Consider the following 22,458-nt stretch of genomic DNA (forward strand, 5'->3'; position numbering starts at 1 on the left):
TGACATAATTACTGCCTGTTGGATTTTTAATTGCTCGAAGATAGGAACTGTGCTTTAGTCATCCTTGCATCTGTGGGCCTAGCCTAGTATTTGGCACTGTTATGAACACGATGGATTGCAAGAACACTTGGGAAAAGATTCGTGACTTAATCTTGAAAAGTGGAAAATTTTAGGAAGTCCTTTGGTATGCTGAGAATGAAAAAGGACTATGTCAATCTGTGGCAAATCCTGTCATCTGAACTCATGCATGGTTTTATCCGATGTAGAAGGCAGTCTAATAACAGAGGCAACCTCACCATATTTATAGAGCTATTTACACCTAAATAAAGATAAAATAAATATAACTGACACAAAGCCATAATAATCAAATAATATACAAATGTTTACAATGAAAAACAGCTGTGGCTTCTGCCTCTACCTCCTCCTATTGTGGGATGAAAGGAGAATCTGGGAGGTACTCAAGTTACAATGACTCTGTAAGGATTGGGGTGGGTCTCACTCAATGGGTGCTATCTTTCTAGGAAGAAACTAGGAGAATGATGAAAGGGGTGGTAGTGATCAAGATACATTGTACTCACGAAGTGACAGGCTGAATTGTAATCCCTTTGTGCAGCTACTTAAATACACAAAATATAACTAAGAAAAGGAATAGACACAGACACAAAGAGAATGATAGTGAAGACAAGCAGAGCATGGTGGGCTGTGCCTGCGGGGAGGGGCGCTGGCAGGAATGATTGTGTACATTTAGAGTGGGAGGGAGACAAATACCCTTAGTTCTGGGTCAGAAGGTCATTTGTCACCTAGGTGGTCTTGAGTTAGACATTTCATTTCATTCCGACTTGTTTTATTTCGCAGTTTATGTAGATGTGTTCTTTAAAAAAATTTTTATTGTAAAGGTGATAGAAGGGTTACAGTTACATCAGTCAGGTAATGAGTACAGTTCTTTTGGGACAGTGTCACTCCCCCCTCATTTTCTCCTGGTTTTTCTCCTCCTGTCAACCTCTCCCACCCCTCAAGTGATATAGTTTATTTCCAACATAGTATCTACTGAATATCACTGCTGAATTGGTCCACCCTTTGTCCCACCATTTCTGTGCTTCCCCTTCCCCTTCCCAAATCAGATAGGCTTATACACAAGACAAAGAGGGTACAGAAATCAAACACAGTGGCAAAAGGCAATAAACAAAAGGAAAAAGGAAAGAACAAAAAACTGAAAACAGTACAATAACAAACCTCTTGTTTCCATTTTTGGAGTTCCTTTTTATAAGCATCATTTTATGTCATCATAGGCACATAGTTATTGAGCTCTTGTAATCCTCTCCTAAGAATACTCTCCTTTGCTTTCATGTGTGAATGTTTAGAGTGTTGTTTAATTAATTATGTCCAAGAGTAATTATTTGTCATTTACTATCCATTGAGTTTGCTTGTAGATTTATAGGTGCATTCTAATTATTACAAATGAGGGAAAGATGCAGCCTGTGTTTCTTAGGGTCTGGTTTACTTAGCTTAGTATAATGTTTTTCCAAGTTTTTCAGTTTTCTTACCAATGGGGCAATATCATTCTTCCTGATGGCAGCATAGAATTTGTGTGTGTGTGTGTGTGTGTGTGTGTGTGTGTGACATGTCACATTTTCTTGATCCATTCATCCATTGAGGAGCATCTGGGTTGATTCCATATCTTAGCTATGGTAAACAATGCTGCGGTGAACATGGTTGTGCTGGTGGCTTTAGTGCAGCCTGGTTTGTGGTCATTTGGATAAATGCACAGGAGTGGGATTGGTGGGTGATAGGGAAACTCTATGTTTATTCTTTTTTTTTTTTTTTTTTTGGCCAGTCCTGGACCTTGGACTCAGGGCCTGAGCACTGTCCCTGGCTTCCTTTTGCTCAAGGTTAGCACTCTGCCACTTGAGCCACAGTGCCACTTCTGGCCGTTTTCTTTATATGTGGTGCTGGGGAATCGAACCCAGGGCCTCATGTATACGAGGCAAGCTCTCTTGCCACTAGGCCATATCCCCAGCCCCTATGTTTATTCTTTTGAGGAACCTCCATACTACTTTCCAGAGTGGTTGAACAAGTTTATATTCCCACCAGCATTGTAGTAGTATTCCCCTTTGCCCACATCCCCACCAGCATCTTTTATTGTTAGTTTTTTTTTATAATGGCCACTCTAACTGTGGTGAGGTAGAATCTCAGTGTTGTATTGATTTACATTTCTTTTATGACTAGAGATGTTGAACATCTTTTCATGTGTCTATTGGCTATTCTTATTTCTTCTTCAGAGAAGTGTCTTTTTATGTCTTTTTCCCACTTATTGAGTTGTTGTTTCTTTTGAGAATTTGTTTTCTGGAGGTTTAATTTTGTGAGCTCTAAATATATTTTAGATAGGAGGCCATTGTCTGATGCATAGCTAGTAAAGATCTCCCATTCTATGTCCTTTGCCACATAGAAACTCTTCTGTCTGGTGTAGTCCTATTTATCTAGTCTTTGTTTGGTTTGTTGTGATTCTGCATCTTTACTTAGGAAGATTTGGCCTGTAAAAATGAGCCCTAGTGTTTCCCCTATCCCTTCCTGTAAGATTTTTAGGGTATCTGGTCTCACATTGAGGTCTTCTGCCTTGTTGTATAATCTGTTCAATATGGATCATGATAATAGAGCCATTGTTGTTCTCATTAGATTAAGGTATCCAGAAAATAAGAAGATAGCATAAACCCTTTACACTGTGTTCCACCAATTCTAAGCCCATGGTAATAAACTATTGACAAAACTCCTGTAAAAATACAGCACAATTTTGGGCAATACCATTAAACCAATGACTTTACTGTGATCATTATAATAATTATGTATCTTAATTCAATCACACATCAGTTATGTGAGACAAGTTCCACTTATACCAGTGGAGAGTGTGACACTAGGCCTTTGTTGTAAATATGGATGAAAATAGTTTCTTCCAGTGCACAACCTGTTATCATTTTAGCAGGATCTTTTCTAGAACAGAAGTCTTGACTTTGATGATGCCTGTTTATGAATATTTACTTTTGTGGGCATACTTGTCACGTCAAGTTGAAGAACTTTTTTGTACCCTGGAGGTTTTCCCCTCATTTTTTTTCCCTCTTATGATTTGTATGATATTAAGATTTATAGTGACAGCTATGATTTACTTTAATTTTTGTCTAAGGTATGAGATATAGGTGGAATTCCATTCTTTGTTTTGTTTTGTTTTTGCCCGTCCTGGGGCTTGAACTCAGGACCTGAGCATTATCCCTGGCTTCTTTTTGCTTAAGGCTAGCACTCTACCACTTGAGCCACAGTGCCACTTCCAGCTTTTTCTATATGTGTGGTGCTGAGGAATCGAACCCAGGGCTTTATGTATACGAGGCGAGCACTCTTGCCACTAGGCCAGAGTCCCAGCCCCAGAATTCCATTCTTATCTCCTGTGATTGTCCAATTATTTTGGTGCTATTTGTTGTTATAGCTATTGTTTCCCTGTGGGAATGGATTTTTCATCTTGGTCAAAAATCACCAAGACATATTTGTATAGCTCTATTTTTGGATCCTGTATTTTTCTTCATTGATCTATGTAGCCATCTACCTGCCAGCCTCCTATTCTCTTGATTATTGTGCAGCATAGTAATTCTTGATATTGAGTCAAGTGATTCATCCCACTTTATTTTGCTTTCCAAGGTTGTTTTGGCTATTCCAGTGCCTGGGCTTTCATAAAAATTTAAAATAAGTAAGCTTGCCCCTGTCGCTGAGAAACCTTGATGGGATTTTGGAGGTGATTGTATTAAACCCACAGATCAAATTGTCAGAAGAACCAACACCTTTTCTGTGTGGAGTCCATCTACGAACTTGGTATGGTTCTCTAGTTGAGATTTTCTTTTAATTCATTTCATTATCCTTTACATTCTGTACAAGTTTCATTAAGTTTATCTATTCTTATTTTATTTAATTATCACAGTAAGTTTTGTATCTTTTTGAATGAACTACTTGGCTGGGATGAAATAGTTATTTTTGGCTTATGTTTTTGTAGAAATCATCTAGCTTAAGTGATTTTCTTTTCTACTTGAAAATAATTTGGTTGATCATTATATATGATTAACGTTATACATGCTTGCATTTTGAATAAAGATTCAGGGTTTTTTTTTTTTAGAGCCTATAGATTCAACATACTTTTTATTGTTTAACCTACATTGTTAATACCTTCTCCACCACTTTCCAAAATTTAAATTTATTTTGAATTGTAGAGATTCCTGAGGTACAATGTTATCATTCAGCTGTACTTGTACAGTGCCACAAGCAAACCAGAGTTTCAAAGGCGATGGAAATTCACTTGTTACTAATCTAGTAGTTACATCCTTAGCTTGTATTCCTACGTCACACATCACAAAATAAGAAAAGCAAGAAAAAACAAAGTTCACTCATGAGTTTCTTTACCTATAGATGCTTTTCTCTCTATTCATAGATATTTCTTACATGAATTTCTTTTTATTTCTTCCGTGAATTTCTTAATAGCCTATAACTGTAAGATTCACTGTTTCTCTCTCTCTCTCTCTCTCTCTCTCTCTCTCTCTGTGCATGTGTATAAGCACTTCAGTGTAAACCAAAATGCACACAAAGCTCTCTCACATGACACCAACAGAAAAAGGGTGCACTTTCTCCAGTGAGTAAGAAAATTGATTTATGGCTTTGGGTCTAGGGAAAATTGCTGACAATCATTAGATGAGAGAGTCACTGCTCACAACGTTGTGTTGAAAAGGATGAAAATCTGCTTAGCTCATTTTAATTATTTTTGGCAGATTTCTTCCTCTTCGTAATTCTTAAAGTATAAAAGCACCACATTTCTGATAGCAGATTTAAATGTTTCCAAGATGTATGCAATAATGGTAAGAAAAAAAATTGTGATGTCGAATCTTAGTACTTAGGAAACAAGTGTCAGTAGATTAATATGTACTCCTAAGGCTTTTTTCTTTGTATATGAACACAGACATATTCTCATTCATCTCAAGACTGTATTTTTGAAAAAAGCAATGGAGTAATTCCTTACATATTTAAGGAGACTATAAACTGAGGTTTCTCCAGGATGCTGTCGGTGAGCCTGTGGTTTGCGCTTAAGATTTTAGTGGCCATTCCTTTCACATTTAAAAATACCCTGGTTTTGAGGTAAATTACAGGGTCACAGCAGCTGTACTAGTGTCCTATTCGTTCTATTTTGGTTGCAATTCTCAGTTGATAATTAGTGAATATAGCTCATCAATTTAATGGTTCCAAAGTACTTGTAACCCGTTAGTGTATATCAAGATTTCTAATGTGTTGCTGCTATGAATTTTATTGTCGTGAAGAAATTGTGTGTCTGTCTTTAGTGTGAAAACACGCCAACTGCTTTGTAGGGAAAGGCTTAGAAGTGAGATTATTTGATAATATCCTGTACCTTTTACTTTTTTGTAGCTAGAAACCAATTGTTTCTAGAAGGGTTGCTTAGAATCCTCCACCCAGTGCCACCCTAGGAAAGGGGTCCTCCTGGAACATTCCAGCCTCTTCAGTTTCTGATGTCAACTTTTCAGTTTATATGCTGTTTAAAAAAGGAAGACACAAAGAACAAATGGATCGTTTGAGTTATTTCACAGGTACAAATAAAGATTCACTCGTCAGGGACATAGGCCAAATTTATCACTCCCACGAGGCACTACTCCAGTATATTTTAAGTGACCGAGGTCATAGAGATATTTTTAGAAAGAATGAAGCCATCTAATATAGGGGTTGGAATCTGACTGTCTAGACTAGTTCTTTCTTAAGAAATCTTGTAGAAAATGTTTACTTAAGTTGCTAAAAATTCAAGGATCTTGAGAGAAGTGTCTGTGAACTTAATACTCTGTGTTCAAAACTTTGTGTTGGAACTGTGCATGGCTCTTCTTGATTATCTGTCTGTACTTACTGTCTCTCTATCTTTAAATTATTCATGACTTTCTGTAAAAGACAATATAAAAATGAAAAATTTTACGTTATATGAAGTCCTTTTGTTTTTTAAAATAGAAATGTTTATGAATACTCTGAAATTATAGACATAGTAATTATATAATAATTGTAACCATAATTTGTGGTGGCTTTTTTTTATGTCATTATTAGGTCTTACACTTGAACTCAGGGCCTAGGCATTGTAGTTCTACCTCTTGAGCCACAGCTCCACTTCTGGCCTTCTATGGCTGATTGGAGGTAAGAGTCTTACGGACTTGCCTGCTCGGCTGACTTCAAACCATGATCCTCAGATCTCAGCCTCTTGAGCAGCTAGGATTACAGGTGTGAGCTGCCAGCCCCCGGCCCTAATACTGCAGAAGACATTGAGCACCTGGAAATGCATGCTTTCATACTGTTTTATTTTCAAAGAAAACCTGCACAAGTGAAAGGGGCTTGTGTCTCTTCATTTCCAGTAGGATAATGGCTTTAATTTTTTTTTAAAGGATGCGGTAATTTGAAGCTTGTGCAGAGCTCTGCAATTTGCATACACAAAGTGAATTGCTCACTTAATTCATTCAGTCCCACAAGGGAAAAAATAATGAGAATATAGCCCACAAAAGCAGGGCAGAAAATTGCCTTTTAGGTAGCAGTCTCATTTCCACTTGGTAAACATAAATAAATCATCATGTGTAAATTACCATCAGTAAGAGATTGGTGGGGATAGTGGAAATCAAAATCCTTGTTTCCCTAAATGGCTTTTGACTTTGCAATACACCAGAAACGTGCCTGATATTTTCCCCTGATGACAACTAATTGCCTATTTTGGCAAGGATACTCCAATTCCCCAAGGGAATATGCTGTTTAAAATCCAGTTGTGTTCATTTCCCCTGGAAGCACTGTGTGAGAGCTTAACAATTTCTCCATCTAGTACAAAATAATCTATTTGGAAAATTGAATTATGTGATTTGCAATTGTTTTCCAAGTTGCTAATGCAAGAAGACTATCCTGGTGGCAAATTAAACTTTTAAAGTATGACCACTTTGTTAATTGCTGGCTGTGAAACATTTATTTCAATGAGTACTATCATTTATGATGAATAAGACATCTGGGGTATAGCTTTAAAGCACACAAATTAATTTGTAGGCTACATTTGGAAGCTCTTAATTGGATGCAATACTTAAAGATTTATCAGAAATTAAGGAGAATAGAAGTATTCTTGGCTGTGATAGAATCATGGTACTTTGCATATTTGTGCAGAAAGCTAGACATCAGGAAATTCATAGAATTAGGTAATTGTCTGTGGGGTGTGTGTGTGTGTGTGTGTGTGTGTGTGTGTGTGTGTGTGTATTACTGGGGCATGGACTCAGGGCTTGGACACTGTCTCTTAACTCTTTCACTCAAGGATGGCATACCACCATTTGAACCATAGCTCCACTTCCGCTTTTCATCGGATAATTGCAGGTGAGAGTCTCACAGACTTTTCAGCCTGGGCTAGCTTTGGACTATACTCCTCAGATTTCAGCCTTCTGAATCGCTGGGATTATAGACATAAGCCAATGGTGCCTAACAGAATCAAGAAGTTCTTAAGTCTCTTCATTCCTTCCCATGGTAACCTAAGTTAGTCTTACTCCCTCGCTGACCATTTGTGTGTTCGGCTCCTCCCACTTCCTTTCTTGCTCTGAGGTTCCGGCCCTGTCTTTCCTGAGGGTATTGCCAGCCGGCATGGCCTGAGACGCCACTCCAGGTGCCACAGGATTGCTTCGTCCATGATGAGCCTGTGGCAGCCTCCCAGGCTTTTAGGTGCGGTAGCTTCCTCTCCTTTTTGGAAATCCAAAGTGTGTCATCATCCATTGCCAAACGATATGGCAAAACTCACCCAGACTGAGAAGCTGGGGACTGCCGAACAGTTTCTGCAGTGCACAGAGAGAGCCATTGCATTTGTCTGCTGAAGCCCATTAGCATTGCCCTTTGGATTTCAGGATTCATGCTAAAGTCTTCATCGAAGTGCCCTGGGCCCTTTAAAGTTCCAGACGTGTACCTTATTCTCAAGCCTGCTCATCGCTACTCTTCCCCGTGCGTTTATCAACAGTTTTGTGATTGCACACATGCAGTTTGTTTTGGAAATCCATCTCTGAGTTCTTTGACTCATGAACCTTTGCTCACCTTTCAGGACTCACCTTGGGAATTACAAGATTGCATTCAAGAATGATGGCTTCTCTGATCTTTTTTCTCTATTAACTTACTGGCCTTTGGTAATTGAATGAAAGAGTAAGCTTGCTTACCTATGCTTGAATTGCTGTTTCTATTTGTCAGTTGTGTGAACAAGTTAACCTCTTCAGACCTTCACATCCTTACATGTACGCAACAGGAAGGTAATTAGTACTGGCTAGTTAGAAAGAAGTGGAAAAACTAAATGTCACAGTTGATATGAAATCGTTGTAATCCAGTACCGTGCCCATAATTAAGAACCAAGTAAACGTGTTAGACACTGCCATTGTTGTTATGACACCGTCGCTGTGTCTGCTGCATAAGGTTTCACAAATATCCCAGAGGCAAGGCAGAGTCATTTTTGTAGAGTTGGAGCTTTTGGAGACTTGAGAGTTAGGTAAATGGATCCTTCCCATGCTGAGGTTGTATAGACTTGTTCTCTGGAGGCAGACTGCCTGGAGGCCAATCTAGCACATCTGTCACTTGCTGGGAACTGTCCAACACTGAGCCTGTTAATGACACCACTGAACCTTAATCACCATGCTTTTACAATAGACATGCTGGTAATGTCCATTTTAGGAGACAGAGATGTCAGTAAACTAGCTCTTGTCATGGGTCTACCCCATGCTAGGCGCAGCTCTTTACAAGGGACATTATTGATGAAGGAGGGCCCTATATTTCCTCTGGTGAGAAGACACAGATGTAAAATACAAATATACATATGCATCTATATCTGTAAGTCACAGAGCATTGGTGCATCTGACAAATGCCCAAGAGGAAGGTAAAGCGGGGAATAAGGAAAGCTAGGTTTAGGAGGAGAGGGCTGTGGTGTAAGGTGGAGTCATCGGCAATGGGGTCATGGAGCCGGCAGCCTGTATGAAGCTAAGGGAGGGTGGCAGCGGGGGATGTTCACGGAGAAGTGTTTCCATGTAGAAGAAGAGCAAGTGCAGAGTCCCTGAGTGGGGAGTGTGCTGCTCTTTAAGACACAGAGTCCATAAACACGAGCGAGTTTGATTGAACTTCCAAGATGTGATTGAGCTGGGTTATGGTTTATTGTGTGTTGACTTTACTTCAGTCGAGTTTCCCGCAATGACCTCTAGGAAGGTCATACGAATAATGAGCTGGGCCTAAGGACAGTTCAGTAGGAACATGCTGACACTTCCTAGGATCTGTGTCTTGATGAGCAGGACTTCACAGTGCAGCTTGGTTTTTCCTGCATCAGGGAAAGAGACCTTTCTCCGAGAGGAACTCACAGTACGGAAGTGTAGGTAGAAAGTGTAGTAGAAATGTGATCTGGAGATGAGCGAGGGATTCAGATTTTTCAGATTGCTTTTTCATTCAGTGACATCTAACACGGTCACACACTGCGCCAGCAAGCATGCCACCAACAAGGTAGCCTTCTGGCATTTGCTGTGTTGCTCCAGAAAAGGCGAGCCGGTCCGCCCCCGCCATCTGCCCAGAGTCTCTGCTGATGGAAAGATGCTGCACAGCAGGGACACGACGCAGAGGCCCTGCTGCTGATGGAATGCAGGTGCCACCGAATGGTCTTAGAGTCAAAGTAGCACCCGTCTCCCTTCTCAACAGGCCTTCAAAAGGACCTGTTCATGAGTGTTCAGTTCTGAGAACTCACGGTTAGGATGCAGCCACGTGATAGCTAGCTGGATATAGCTAAATCCTACGAATGAGAGAAATCCAATCAGGTAGGGAATGTGGAGGGGGCATCCTTATCGGCTATGCCTTGCAGAATGCATGCTAGAAGGTCGAACTTGATTATTTTGGAATTAAAAAAAAAACGATCTTGCCAGTGATTCTAGTAACAATTGGGATCTGTCTCCAGAGTTAATTTACTACTCAGCACAACATGTGGGTGGAGACAGGACAAACGTGGTCATTTAGAATTCGATTTCGATCTGGCCTCAGGTGACCAAGCAGAAGGGTTCGGATTGCCGCATCGGATGCAACAGTGTTCTCAGTAGATGCCTGTTGGGGAGCATGATGTTCTGATTACAAATAGAAAAATTATGACTTTTCTAAAGAGAGAAATGGTAGCCACAGTCACTCTGCCCCCCACTAATACAAGGGGTGCTGTGACTCTGTGTTTGCCTTCCAGGGCTGGAGTTCTGGCATCTGTGAACCTGCAGTCCGTGGATGGAATAGTAAATATTAGCAAACATGATACTGTTGGAGCTGGGTGGCTAGGCCTGTGATGGTTGTCTGTACTGAATGTGTGCAGACTACTCTCCACATTATTCTCTAAACAGTGCAACTGTTGGTCCGGCATTCACATTGTTCAGGAGCATAGCCTTGTCTTTTGTCCTGGTTATAGGAGGGGGTCCCTCCTGCAGGGGAGGGAGGTGCACAGAGTGTGGCTGGATTGCACAGACTCAGAGCCTCAGGAAAGAGGAGAATGTCCACGATCATAGCCAGGTTGAAGCGATCCTCAGATCTCAGCCTCCTGAGTAGCTAGTATTACAGGCATGAGCCACTGGCACCCAGCTTCGATATTATTTTTTGTGGAACTGGGCTTTGAATTCACTGTGTTGCTCTTGCTCTACAATTTGAACCATGCCTCTAGTCTTTTTTGCTTTAAGTTATTTTTCAGATAAGGTCTCTCTCTTCGTCTGAGCTTGCTTGGGATTTTGATCTACCTAACAATGCCTCCTGTGTAGCTGGGTTTAATGATGGATATCAGGATACCAAGCTTGTTCTGTTGAGATGTGGTCTCACTAATGTTTTCCTTTGGCTGGTCTTGAACCAGGGTCCTCCCAAATTCCGACTCCTTAATAACTGGGTTTAGAAGCATGAGCTACCATGCACCATGATGCCTGGCCCAATAGCTACAGATTTTAGCTCTATTGGAGAGAAAGACTTCTGGATTGAGTGATCTTAAAAATATTCTGGGAGAAGAAAAGGAAGCTGAGAGGTCCAATGATAACATTAAAGAAAAGCAGCCAGATAGTTAGCAATTAAAAATGATCAGTTCCTTTGGTTCCCTAACTTGGCCCACCATTGTTCATGTGGAGATTACGTAAAAGAATAAGGAAAATACTTCTTTACTCAGTTTCTGTAGCATCACAAATCACAAAGTTTGACTTGCCTTTCTTTTCTGCTAGTTATCAAATCCCTACTGATAGTCATGAAATCTGTAGCTCAAGCCACAGCTCTCCGGGGACAGTCCTTTTGTTCTGTAAGCCATAACTCTCAGATATTGCAGATTTGGGTCATGAAACTTGAAATGCTCTATTGTCTTTCTCTCTTGGGAAATACAATTGTGAAATGGGCCAAAGAGGCGCAAAGAAAACAAATGGCCCCACTTGGATTTGTGACCTTTGAGAGATCAGGTGGAAACCAGATCACTGCCAGGTTCCGGTTGAAATCTACTGCCGGTATCCCTGATGAGAGATGAGAATTGTTCTTGATGATCTTATTGGTTCACACTGAGCGGTTGGCTCTGTAGGAACTTAAGTGGGAAGAAAGTTAATGTCGGAAGAGTGGAACCAGGTTCGCAGTAGTAGGTTTATAATGATTAAAAAAAATTTTTTTTAGTCATTTGTCATTTATTAATGTTCTGTCACGATCATTGTTACCTTTATTCTTATTTGCTCTTACACCTTAAATCATTCGAGAGTTTTATTGCTGAAATAACCTTACCATCAGAGAAAAAAACATTACCTCTGTTCATAGAAGCAGACATCTCTTACAATGAGCATAAATTAACATCATCAGTAAATACAAATGAAAAGACAATAGTGGTTTTGAATTATGGATATGTTTATTGTCTTCCAGTCTTTTTTTTTTTTTTTGCCTGTATTGGGGCTTGAACTCGGCACCTGAGCACTGTTCCTGGCTTCTTTTAGCTCAAGGTTAGCACTCTACCACTTGAGCTACAGCGCCACTTGCCAGGGCTTCATTCATGCTAGGCAAGCACTCTACTGCTAAGCCACATTCCCAGCCCCTTCCAGTCTTTTTGATGATGTATGTGGTAATACACAGGTGCGTGCACGCGCGCACACACACACGCATACACACACACACACAATGTTTACCAGCATTTCCTTTTTCTTTCTCTGGTGCTAAGGATCAGGATTAGGACTTCATACATGCCAGGCAAGGTCTACATTCCCTGCCATATACCGAGAAAATTTCAAGCACACATCATGGAATTTTTGTACAAAAGATTTCCAGAAAATTCTAAATTGATTCTGTATGATTGGAACTCTGCACTGTCCAGTTCTGTTGAATGCCAACCCCCTCCTAACCCATTTTTACCTTCTTTCATGCCCTGGCACCTGCTGTACCATTTCTTCTGTGAGTCTGATGACTTTAGCTTCTGTGTACTGGTGGGACCATGCAGTATTTGCTTTGTATAATAGTGTCCTTACCGTTCATCTGTGTGCTGTCTTATGACATGAGTTCCCCCTTTCAAGCTCTCCATTTTTATCTCCACATCATATTGTATTTATTATTCATCAGTTAAAAAATGTTCCCCATGACCCTAGCATGGTTTCTGTGAAAAACTCTGCCATGGAAATACCACATATCAATATCATGTTAACATCTTGTTCTTGTGTCTTTGGCACTTCTGATTCAAGGTATTCTTATTTTAAACTTTTGGAGGAACCTCCATACTGCCCTCCATACATGGTGCATCTTTTTTTTTTTTGCCAGTCCTAGATCTTGAACTCAGGGCCTGAGCACTGTCCCTGGCTTCTTTTTACTTAAGGCTAGCACTCTACCACTTGAACCACAGCGCCATTTATGGCCTTTTCTATATATGTGGTACTGAGGAATCGAACCCAGGGCTTCATGCATACGAGGTGAACACTCTGCCACTAGGCCACATTCCCAGCCCATGGTGCATCTTTTGACATCCCCACCAGGAAGTCACATGGTGCCCATATCTCTGCATCTCAGCACTTCCCACGGATATATTTTAAATAATAGCCATTCTGACAAGTGTGATGTGTCACTATGGTGTGATCTGTATCTCTGGGATGATTAGTGAGGTGGAAATATTTATCTATTGGTCATTTGACGTCTTCTTTGAGAAAAAAATCCATAGTCAAACCCTTCACCCATTCAAGAACTGGTTGTTCAACATGTGCTGTTTAACTTGCATGCGTGACGTTTCTCTGTTCCTTTTGTTTGTTATCGATTTCTAACTTTAATTGTGTTAGAAGGATGTTTGGTATGCTTCCATCCTTCTTCAGACTCTTAAGTCTTTCCTTGGTGCCTAATACTTGGCCTGCCTTGGGAAATGTTCTGTGTGACTAGAGAAGAGAGTTTTGACTGTTTTGAAGGGAAAGGGCTGGAAGAGTCAGCGATTTTGGTCTCCTGGGGTCAGTGTGACTTGCACGTCCCTTGGACGAAGGCTTCAGAATTGGGTTTATTCTGGAATTGCAGGTGTGAGGGCAGGGATTGAATGCAAAGGCCTGTTAGCAATGTCTCTTCCCAGCATGTTGCTCTGCACTGCAGGGTCTGTGCCAGTGGCGTTCCCTGTGTCTAGGGTGCTGGGGTCCAGCGAGCTACGTGGCAGACTCCGTCCCGTCTCACCAGCCTCTGCCAGATGCTTTCTTCTCAGAATGGCTTCTTTGGCTCCTGATGCAAAATGGTAGAATCCCCCAGCTCAAATGAAACTCAGCTTTGTTTGTTCTCATTGCATTTCTTTTCCCCTGGTGCTGGGTATTTTTGTTTCTTTATTGCAGTGTGAGCTTCGGAAGGGTAGCACCATAGCCTGCCACTGAATCTTAACTCAGAATAAATGCTAGAACAATGACTACACAAACAGTAACCATATCAATGAACGGATGGATGGATACAGGAAGATTGTTAGGAGCTGTGCTTCTACAAATGTGCATGCATAATTATTTCCTTAAATACTGTGACATCTTGAAGAAATACTGTCATACCTTGAAGGATTTTTTTTTTTATCGGTAAATTAGTACACAAAGGCATAGACTATACACTTTGATGGTGAACTGAAGTGGGGTAGAAAGGTGTAATGTATGTTGTGTTTAGAGTGTCTTTTGGAAGAGCTATCAAGAAACTCAAAGTGAAGGTCGACTGAATGAACTACGCTGCCCCTCGTCCATAAAAGCCTCTTCAAGGTGATATTAAAGGCCCATTGCTGTCACTTTCAATGGTCAGGTTCACATCTGTGGTCCCATTTCAAATAACATTGGTATTAAATGAGAATTTGAGACCTTATCAAAACACATATTTGCTTCCACAATGATTTTTCTGGGGCAAACAGCTTCTTGGTAAAAGAAATATCAAAGCATCTGTCTTGTTTGGGTTTTCTTTTTTATAGAATGAAGTGATGATGAAAATAAATACGTTTTGTTAAAACCTTTGTGTGACTTACAAAGATCTCTGCAAATGTTCAGTTGGCGTAAGACTGTAAGTCTTATACATTAGACTGTGTGTATGAGAAAGAGAGAGAGAGACAGAGACAGAGACAGAGACAGAGAGACAGAGAGAGTCAGAGAGAGACAGGAAGAAAGGAGATATTGCTCACTAAGGGGCCCAGCTCTGTTCTAGGCATGCAGACAGTAGTGTTGGGAGCCTGTGCTTCTTTGACCCCTGTAACCTTGACCTGGCCTGCTCTATGAACTCTTACTTCTTCCCCTGAGCTGAGTGGGGGTGGTATTACTTTGCTTATTACCAAAACCAATTTCCAAAATGGGTTATTGTGTTCTGACTCACACAATTCCCCCTGCATTTCCTGACTGCTTCGGGTGACTTATGTCTTCCTCTTTGCCCTTAATGGATATGTAATGAAGTGACATATTTCAAAGTCATGGCTGTGTTTCAGGCTAGAGAGGATTTTCCAAGTAATGTCTCAATAGAGCATCGGCATAAAGCTTGTGCATATGTCCCCCTTGTCTGCTCCTAAGAGACCCACATTGTAAAGAAAGGGGTCTTCCCCAGGGAGAGTTCATTTTCAGGGCCTGAAGGTCCTCTGGGTGGGTAGAAGCTAGTGTTCAAATAAGGCAAGGACCCAGGATTTGAGCAAGTTCTCCTTGTCCCAGCCTGTTTCCAGGAGTTTTTAGATGTGAGTTCGGTTGTATGACTGAAACCTTTCTCAGCCTTAGTCTCTTCACCTGAAAAATGCTGGTAATCATGACATTTATCTCCTCAACTTTTATGAAGAGCAAATGAGATCATCAGTATAAAATGACCGATGACAGTGTGGAGTTGTGTGGCGGAACCCAGTGAACCCTGGCTCGAGGTGTGAATTTAAAAAAAAAAAACTTGGTGCGATCCATCAGGTACCTGTTGCTCATGACACATGTCAAGCTGGAGAAGTCAGTAGATGAATTGCATGTGTATAATCAAATACATCGCAGTGTAGCTTGCATGGGAGAACAGAAAGTACTCATTCATTGACACTGAGGTTAGGGCAAGGTTCTCAGGGTAAGTGTCGCAGAGCCTCAGGGAAAAGTTGACGAGTCAATTTGGCCTTTTCTTATAGAGTTCATATGTATTTACTAGGGTTCTACTGTGTAAGAGGCTCTGAATTGGACTCAGGGAAAATAATGGTGCTTAACAATGTTCCCATTCCTGTTGATGGGATTTTCTCTCCTGAGACAAGGTGGCACCCAATCAACAACTACCATGTATGTCATCTTTCCGGTTTATGAAGGAAGGTTACAGCTTGGTACTGTGCGGTATCGTCTTAAGGCTAATTAAATTCTGGGGTGGGTTTCCAACGCAATCTCTGTATGTAATGGAAACTTCCATTAATATTTAAAAGGTGAATTAAGTAGGAAGAGAGCAGAGTAGGCCCCACGCTTGCAGAACCATGGTGCGTTTTCCGAACTGGATGAAGTAGAACGAATGAGCAAGGTAGCCAAGGACATGCTGGTGAGCTAGCGAGAAGAAGACCGAAAGCGTCTCTTAGGTCATTGAAACCAAAGGACTCAGATTTGTGTGCCAAGTGCAAGTGTTCTGTGGTGTGCAGAGGCATGCGAGAATCCCGTTTAGATTTTCAATTGACAGTGAATTACTGAGGATTTGTCTTGGGTTTTGGGCACAGAAATAAGCAAACACACAAAGTCAGCAGTTGCATCTGTTGAGCTCTGAAGGCCTTGGTAGATTTGGGGGAGGAGATGCAAAATATTGAGACCCGGACAATGCTGGTATGACCAGTTCCTAAGCCTCATTGTGTGATATTTTATGCTACGAAACTTGCAGGCCAGTGGAAGTTAAGAAACGGGGGAGAATTTCCTCCACTTCTTATGCATTTCTTGAGCTAGGTATTTATTGAATTTAAGGTAATAGATGTGTGAAGTTCCTCAGTCTCATTAAAGGCATAGATGGATGGGAGGCATTTTCTGTTTTGCAACCACACAAAGAGATACACTAAAGGATGGTTAAACTCCTCAGTGGGAAAAGCTCATCTACCTTATACTTACACACATATACACACATATATATATATGTATGTACATATGTATGTGTACACACACATATGTATAATCACATACTTACCCTAAGCAACCTTTAGGGAAGGATTCACCTGTGCTACCATTCCAGTGTTAACGCCCTCTATGGCACGGAAGGGGTTTACAGCAGTACTAAATGGGTGAAGGGGTCGTGGGAGATGGAAGGACCCAGAGAATGTCTATTGGGGACAACTTTCCTACTCATAGGAACAATATGATTCTGTGCTGGGTCCTCAGACCCTAAAACAGAGGCCTCACAATTCCTGAGAAGCTAGTGTTAAGTCAAGGGGGTGAAAATACAAATTCCTTATGGATGCTCTGTGTTGGAATGTAGGACTTGACCTCTGACAGGGGGCCATTTTTGAGATGAACACACTGCATCTCTGCTAGCTAGCAAACACTGAGATAATTCCATTATGAGTGAAATTCTTTCCTCTTCCTTCTCCTCTCCCTCCCATCCCTCCTTCCTTTTCCTTCCCATCATTCTTGTTCTCTGTGTGGTTCAATACACCGAGTATTTCAAATACTTGCACTGAGAATCTTAATGGGAGGCTTACGCAGTTGCTGAGAAAGGCCAGAGCAGTGAAGGACATAGATTTGTGAGCTACTGATAAGGTAGAGTCTTTCAGACAATAAAATGTTATTTTCTTCCTCTGCGAAATGCCCCCATCACTGCTTTGGAAAAGTTAATGAGGAAGGATAGCTTCTCAGCCTTCATTGCTATGTATTAAGGATAACGTTGAATTCCCTTAGAGAATTCATAGCTTTCGAATGCACAGGTACGTCCTGGGGAGCTGTGTTCACCTGGGGCAAGCTCACCGCTCAGCATGCTCAGCTTTGGTGTTGTGGTCAGAAGTTTCCATGCACCGCGTGTGACCAAACTTTCAACTGCTCATTTTTTTTCAGGTTACAGAACTCAACAATGTGAAGAATGTAGCTCGATTGCCAAAGAGCACCAAGAAACACGCCATAGGGATTTACTTCAATGACGACACCTCCAAGACCTTTGCTTGTGAATCAGGTTTGTCTGAGGCTGGGGCCTTTGCCTGTTGGCCTTGGCTGGGGGGGCCCGGCACACAGGTTCATCTTTTGGCCATTTCCACAGATCTGGAGGCGGACGAATGGTGCAAGGTGCTCCAGATGGAGTGCGTGGGCACGCGGATCAACGACATCAGCCTCGGAGAGCCCGACTTGCTGGCTACCGGGGTGGAGAGAGAGCAGAGTGGTGTGTACAGAAAACCTTGCCTTTCCTCGCTTACAAACAGATTTTCCCCTTTGTGACAAACCGCACAGCCTCCCCATTAGGTTAAAAATTCTGTTACGGAAGTGTGTATTACGTGAAAATGTCTGCATGGATGCTATCAGTCAGTTCTGAAGAGCCCATTGTGTGCTAGGGCTGCTCAAGATGCAGCACCAGCGGGAAACCTTCCCTCTCCCGGCACTCCAACTTCAGGTCTTACGGTTCCCCCACGGTAGGGATGAGGAAACCAAAGCGTCACGGAGCTAACATACGGGGCTCCAACTCTCGTCGTGAAGTAGTGTCCGATTCCCATCTTTACTCTTGGGTGTGTATGCACAGCGCACAGATTTTTAAAGCAACGGGCTTTCTGCCTTGTGTTTTTTACTTAAAATGCTATGGACTGCTTCCCAACGCTTTTAATAGTATTTACATGAATATTTCATCAAGGTAATCACTTTAAAAAAAAATCTACAGTTCTTCTTAACTGAACACTTGAGCCAACTCAGCTCAGCATACAATCTAGGAATAAATCACTTTAAATAATAACAGCCGAGATATTCATGATTGTTTTTGCAACAATCAATACTGGTTTTTAGCCCAAGCTTGGAATAATTCCTTCTTCTCCAGACAGCCACGCTTTGTAACAGGGCTGCACAGACCTCAGAGGCAGTGCATTAGTGACTGGCTTCATCGACGAAAGCAGAGCAGAGTAGAAGGAGCTTGGGTTCACCTGGATTGATGCCAGCCATGGCAGGGGTGGAATTGTGCTGACCTTCTCCGGGGGCACTCACTCTAATCGTTAGTGACAGGACGCTCTCCCTCTCCACTGAGACTGTCTCCAAGACACATTTACACTTGGTTACTTTCTTAGAGACATCATATGGACTACCACCAATCTCCACCCAACGGTCACTAGCCAAGACCCCCAAAAGTGGGCTAATAATTCAGAAGAGTTTCTTTGTAGCTTGGAAAGCTGAGCTACAGCAACATGAAGCCCTTCTTGGGGTCATTCACTTCCATCCCCAGACTCTTCTGGGGCAGAAAGGCTGGGCAGAAAGGCTGCCCCAGAGCCTTGCAGGCCTGCGGTGAAAACAGGACAGGATTTGATTAGTGTTTTGTGGAGTGTTCACTCAGTCACTTCTGTTCCAGAGGGCTACGAACTAAATGTAAGTGTTTGCTGTGCCCCAGACTTTTCCTTTTCCCTGAGGTTTTCTTTGCCTAGGTTATCTCTTCTGCACATGCAAGTAGGAATATCTGGTAGAGAATTACTAGGGATTATTACACTGGGCGCCATTGGCTCACACTTGTAATCCTTACTACTCAGGGGACTGAGTCTGAAAATCATGGTTTGAAGCCAGCCCAGGAAGAAAAGACTGTGAGAGTCTTATCTCCAGTTAACCAGAAAAAAAAGCCAGAAGTGGAGCTGTGCCTCAAATGGGAGAGTGCCAATCTTGAGCAAAAAGGTCAATTGAGAGTGTAAGGCCCTGAGTTCAAGTCCAAGTACCAACACACACACACACACATTATTAGTGATTATGGTGAAACTAAACTGTGTCTTCTAAAGTTCATTATAGTCTTAATTTTCATGATTTCAAGTAATTGTAAATAAAATGGACCCTTTACCCCCTGCTTGCTGGTCAAGTGCTCTACCACTAAGCCGCACCCTAGGTCTTCTATAAGTGTTTTTCAGTGTGTACAGTTACTTCTGGGCAAATTAATCAGTGATGACACCCTTTACCTCTTGCTTGATGAAAATAGTCTTTCTTGCCGGGTTCAGAACTCCCAGGAAAAGTGTTTCTTCCATTCTGATTGTCTTTTTGAAATTAGTTACTAAATAGTAGTATTTAATTACTGAGTGTTTGAAATCTTTCAGAAAATATAAATTGTGGATGCACAGATCCATTTTACCTTGACATTACTGTTTACTAAATTCAGCTAACATCTCTGAAAATTCTAATGGATATCTTATTGCAAGACAGTTCAGTTAGGATGCCATTAGCATAAAATTATGAGTGCTTTGTTAGGTGTCTGAAATCTCCAGTGATGGTTGGGTGGAAATGTGTTCGTGATCCATAGGTTGTGCTGGCATGCTATTCAAGGCACTGGAAATATTCATACATTATTAGAGTAATAATAATTTTGTTCTCATTTTTTACTTACAAATTTTGGCTCTAAATTTTTTTATATTAGCAAATTTCCTAAAATAAGAAAAAACACCATCACTGTTTTCTTTTTTCTTTTTCTTTTTTTTTTTTTGCCAGTCCTGGGCCTTGGACTCAGGGCCTGAGCACTGTCCCTGGCTTCTTCCCGCTCAAGGCTAGCACTCTGCCACTTGAGCCACAGCGCCGCTCCTGGCCGTTTTCTGTATATGTGGTGCTGGGGAATCGAACCTAGGGCCTCGTGTATATGAGGCAGGCACTCTTGCCACTAGGCTATATCCCCAGCCCACCATCACTGTTTTCTGAGGAGAAGAAAAGCTAGTTGGAATAATAGCCAAACGATTAATTTAGGTATTTTTGGTGACATTTTTAACAATTGTCCAAACCAATAAATATTTCTTTCCAATAATTGGCTAGAGAAAGATCTCTGTTAAAACTAGATGAACTATTGTCATTGCAATTTCACAAGTGGTTAGGCAGTTAATTGTATAGCATCAGTGTAGAATTTTACATAAATAACTTGGGGAAAGACTTTATTCATTTAATTGTAGGAATTATAAGCTGATTAGTGTGACTTTAACATCAAAAAACCATGAGACAATAATTTTACACCTGCATCTTTTATGAATATGAAAGTATGGGTGTAATTAATGTATGCTTAGTAAGAAAAAATGGTCTTAGTGGTTTTATTGCTTTGGTCTGTGATTGGCCTAGAAATGTTTTTATCATGTAAATTAAGAGTCTAAAATGGTCCTGTGCTCATGTAAATAATGTTTCCTTCATGTTGGCAGTCCAACTCTCATTATTACATTATTTAATGGTGTCTGCATTTGAAGCTCCTTTTTTGGGATGGGTCATTTATGAAAAACTTGTATCTTCCTGAATATTCAAGCAAATCCTAGAATGTGAGCTTCAGTGATTTCTAAATGCATCTGTGTTCCTGCGATGTCTTTTGATGTGCTGTTCCTGGGGATTTTAGACTGACCTTTTGTTTTTCTCCCAGAGAGATTCAATGTGTATTTGATGCCGTCCCCTAACCTAGCTGTCCATGGCGAATGTGCCTTGCAGATTACCTATGAGTATATCTGTCTTTGGGACATCCAGAATCCCAGAGTTAAACTCATCTCTTGGCCGCTAAGTGCCCTGCGGCGGTATGGGAGAGACACCACGTGGTTCACTTTCGAGGCAGGAAGGTGAGTTTAATGGCTTTAAATGATACTGCTCCCCACCCCAGCTTTGTATTTATTTTCTCCTTTGTGCTCTTTGGGAAACTCATAGGTTGCGATTGCGTAATATAAGAGGCATTGTAAAATATTCATACATTCACTCTAGCTGTTCTTCCGGGCAAGGCTGCTGGTGGTCCATGCGTATGATTTGCATTTCCTTTGCACGATTCAATCCCACACTGCAAACTGAAGCAGATACCAGCACTAAAATGGATCACGTGCTACGGGAAGCTGAACAGAGGCCAGAGTCTCTTTTAGGGGGGGAAACTTTCCAATGTCCTTCTCAGCCTTTCCTCATTGGGGCCAGTAGGGTGGATCCGAGACAGGAGGACCACTCTGACCTTGTTAGAATTGTGGATTATTGGGTTCCATGTGCTGCTCACAGGGTTAGTTCTAAAACACTGTCATCATTCTTCCCCCGTCCCCCCAACCATTAGGGCCCCCATGATTCCTCTCAGAAGTCGATGTGAGAAGCACAAGTGGTGCCAGCTCAATGGGGGAGATCAGCACCTATAAAGACATCTCTCTGCTTAGTGTTTCATTTCCCTTGTCTCTTCTCCTGTCCCTCCAGGCTGAGGCTCTGTTATTTTTTAGAAACACACTGATACATTGTAATGTATGACTTTCCAAATGACCAAGTTTTAAGAATACATATCCTTCTGTAGATGGCCTGGGATTACATTGAAGTTGAAAACAACCAATTTAGCACATGAAGAAGAGAAAAAGGTTGTTAAATGATATTAATTGGATGCATTGTATCTACCGCGATCTCCACCCTTCAGATGTTATTTGTCAAATATGATTTCCTAAAGGAAAATGATATGTGACGTAAAGGGAGTAAAACAGAAGTTCTGCCCACCATCCATGAATAATTCATGACAGTAGCACTCTGTTCAATTAAACTGTTCAGTCTGTTCCAAACATAGCAACATTATTTAAATTTTACTTTTCAGAAATAGGAGCCACTTCATGTACTTAGAACTATCCTTGAAAGTTTTCTAAATTCTACTTTCCCATATATTTCTTCTCTGGTCCCTTTTATTTCTAAGAATTTAGCAATGAGTTGATGAATGTCCCAGACAATGGAAAGGAAAAAAAACCTCATTATACATTAAGAAAAATAAACATTAATATTCAGAGCAATACCTTTCTTTTGTCAGAACTACATATTTACTATCCTTTGGGATAATTCCTACAGAAAATTAAGAATTAGTTTGGTCAGATTC

General features: G+C 41.2%; 1 protein-coding gene across 1 annotated transcript in view; it reads left to right on the forward strand.

Moving 5' to 3' along the window:
* Dok5 (docking protein 5) overlaps positions 1–22,458 on the forward strand; it is a 105,539-nt gene that overhangs the window by 50,774 nt on the left and 32,307 nt on the right. Inside the window, exons 3-5 of the mRNA XM_048349643.1 lie at positions 17,514–17,628; positions 17,713–17,832; positions 21,010–21,199. Coding sequence (XP_048205600.1) covers positions 17,514–17,628; positions 17,713–17,832; positions 21,010–21,199 — 425 coding nt within the window. The remainder of the gene's footprint in view (positions 1–17,513; positions 17,629–17,712; positions 17,833–21,009; positions 21,200–22,458) is intronic.

Source organism: Perognathus longimembris, chromosome 6, assembly GCF_023159225.1.
Source record: "Perognathus longimembris pacificus isolate PPM17 chromosome 6, ASM2315922v1, whole genome shotgun sequence".
NCBI classification, from domain to species: Eukaryota; Metazoa; Chordata; class Mammalia; order Rodentia; family Heteromyidae; genus Perognathus; species Perognathus longimembris.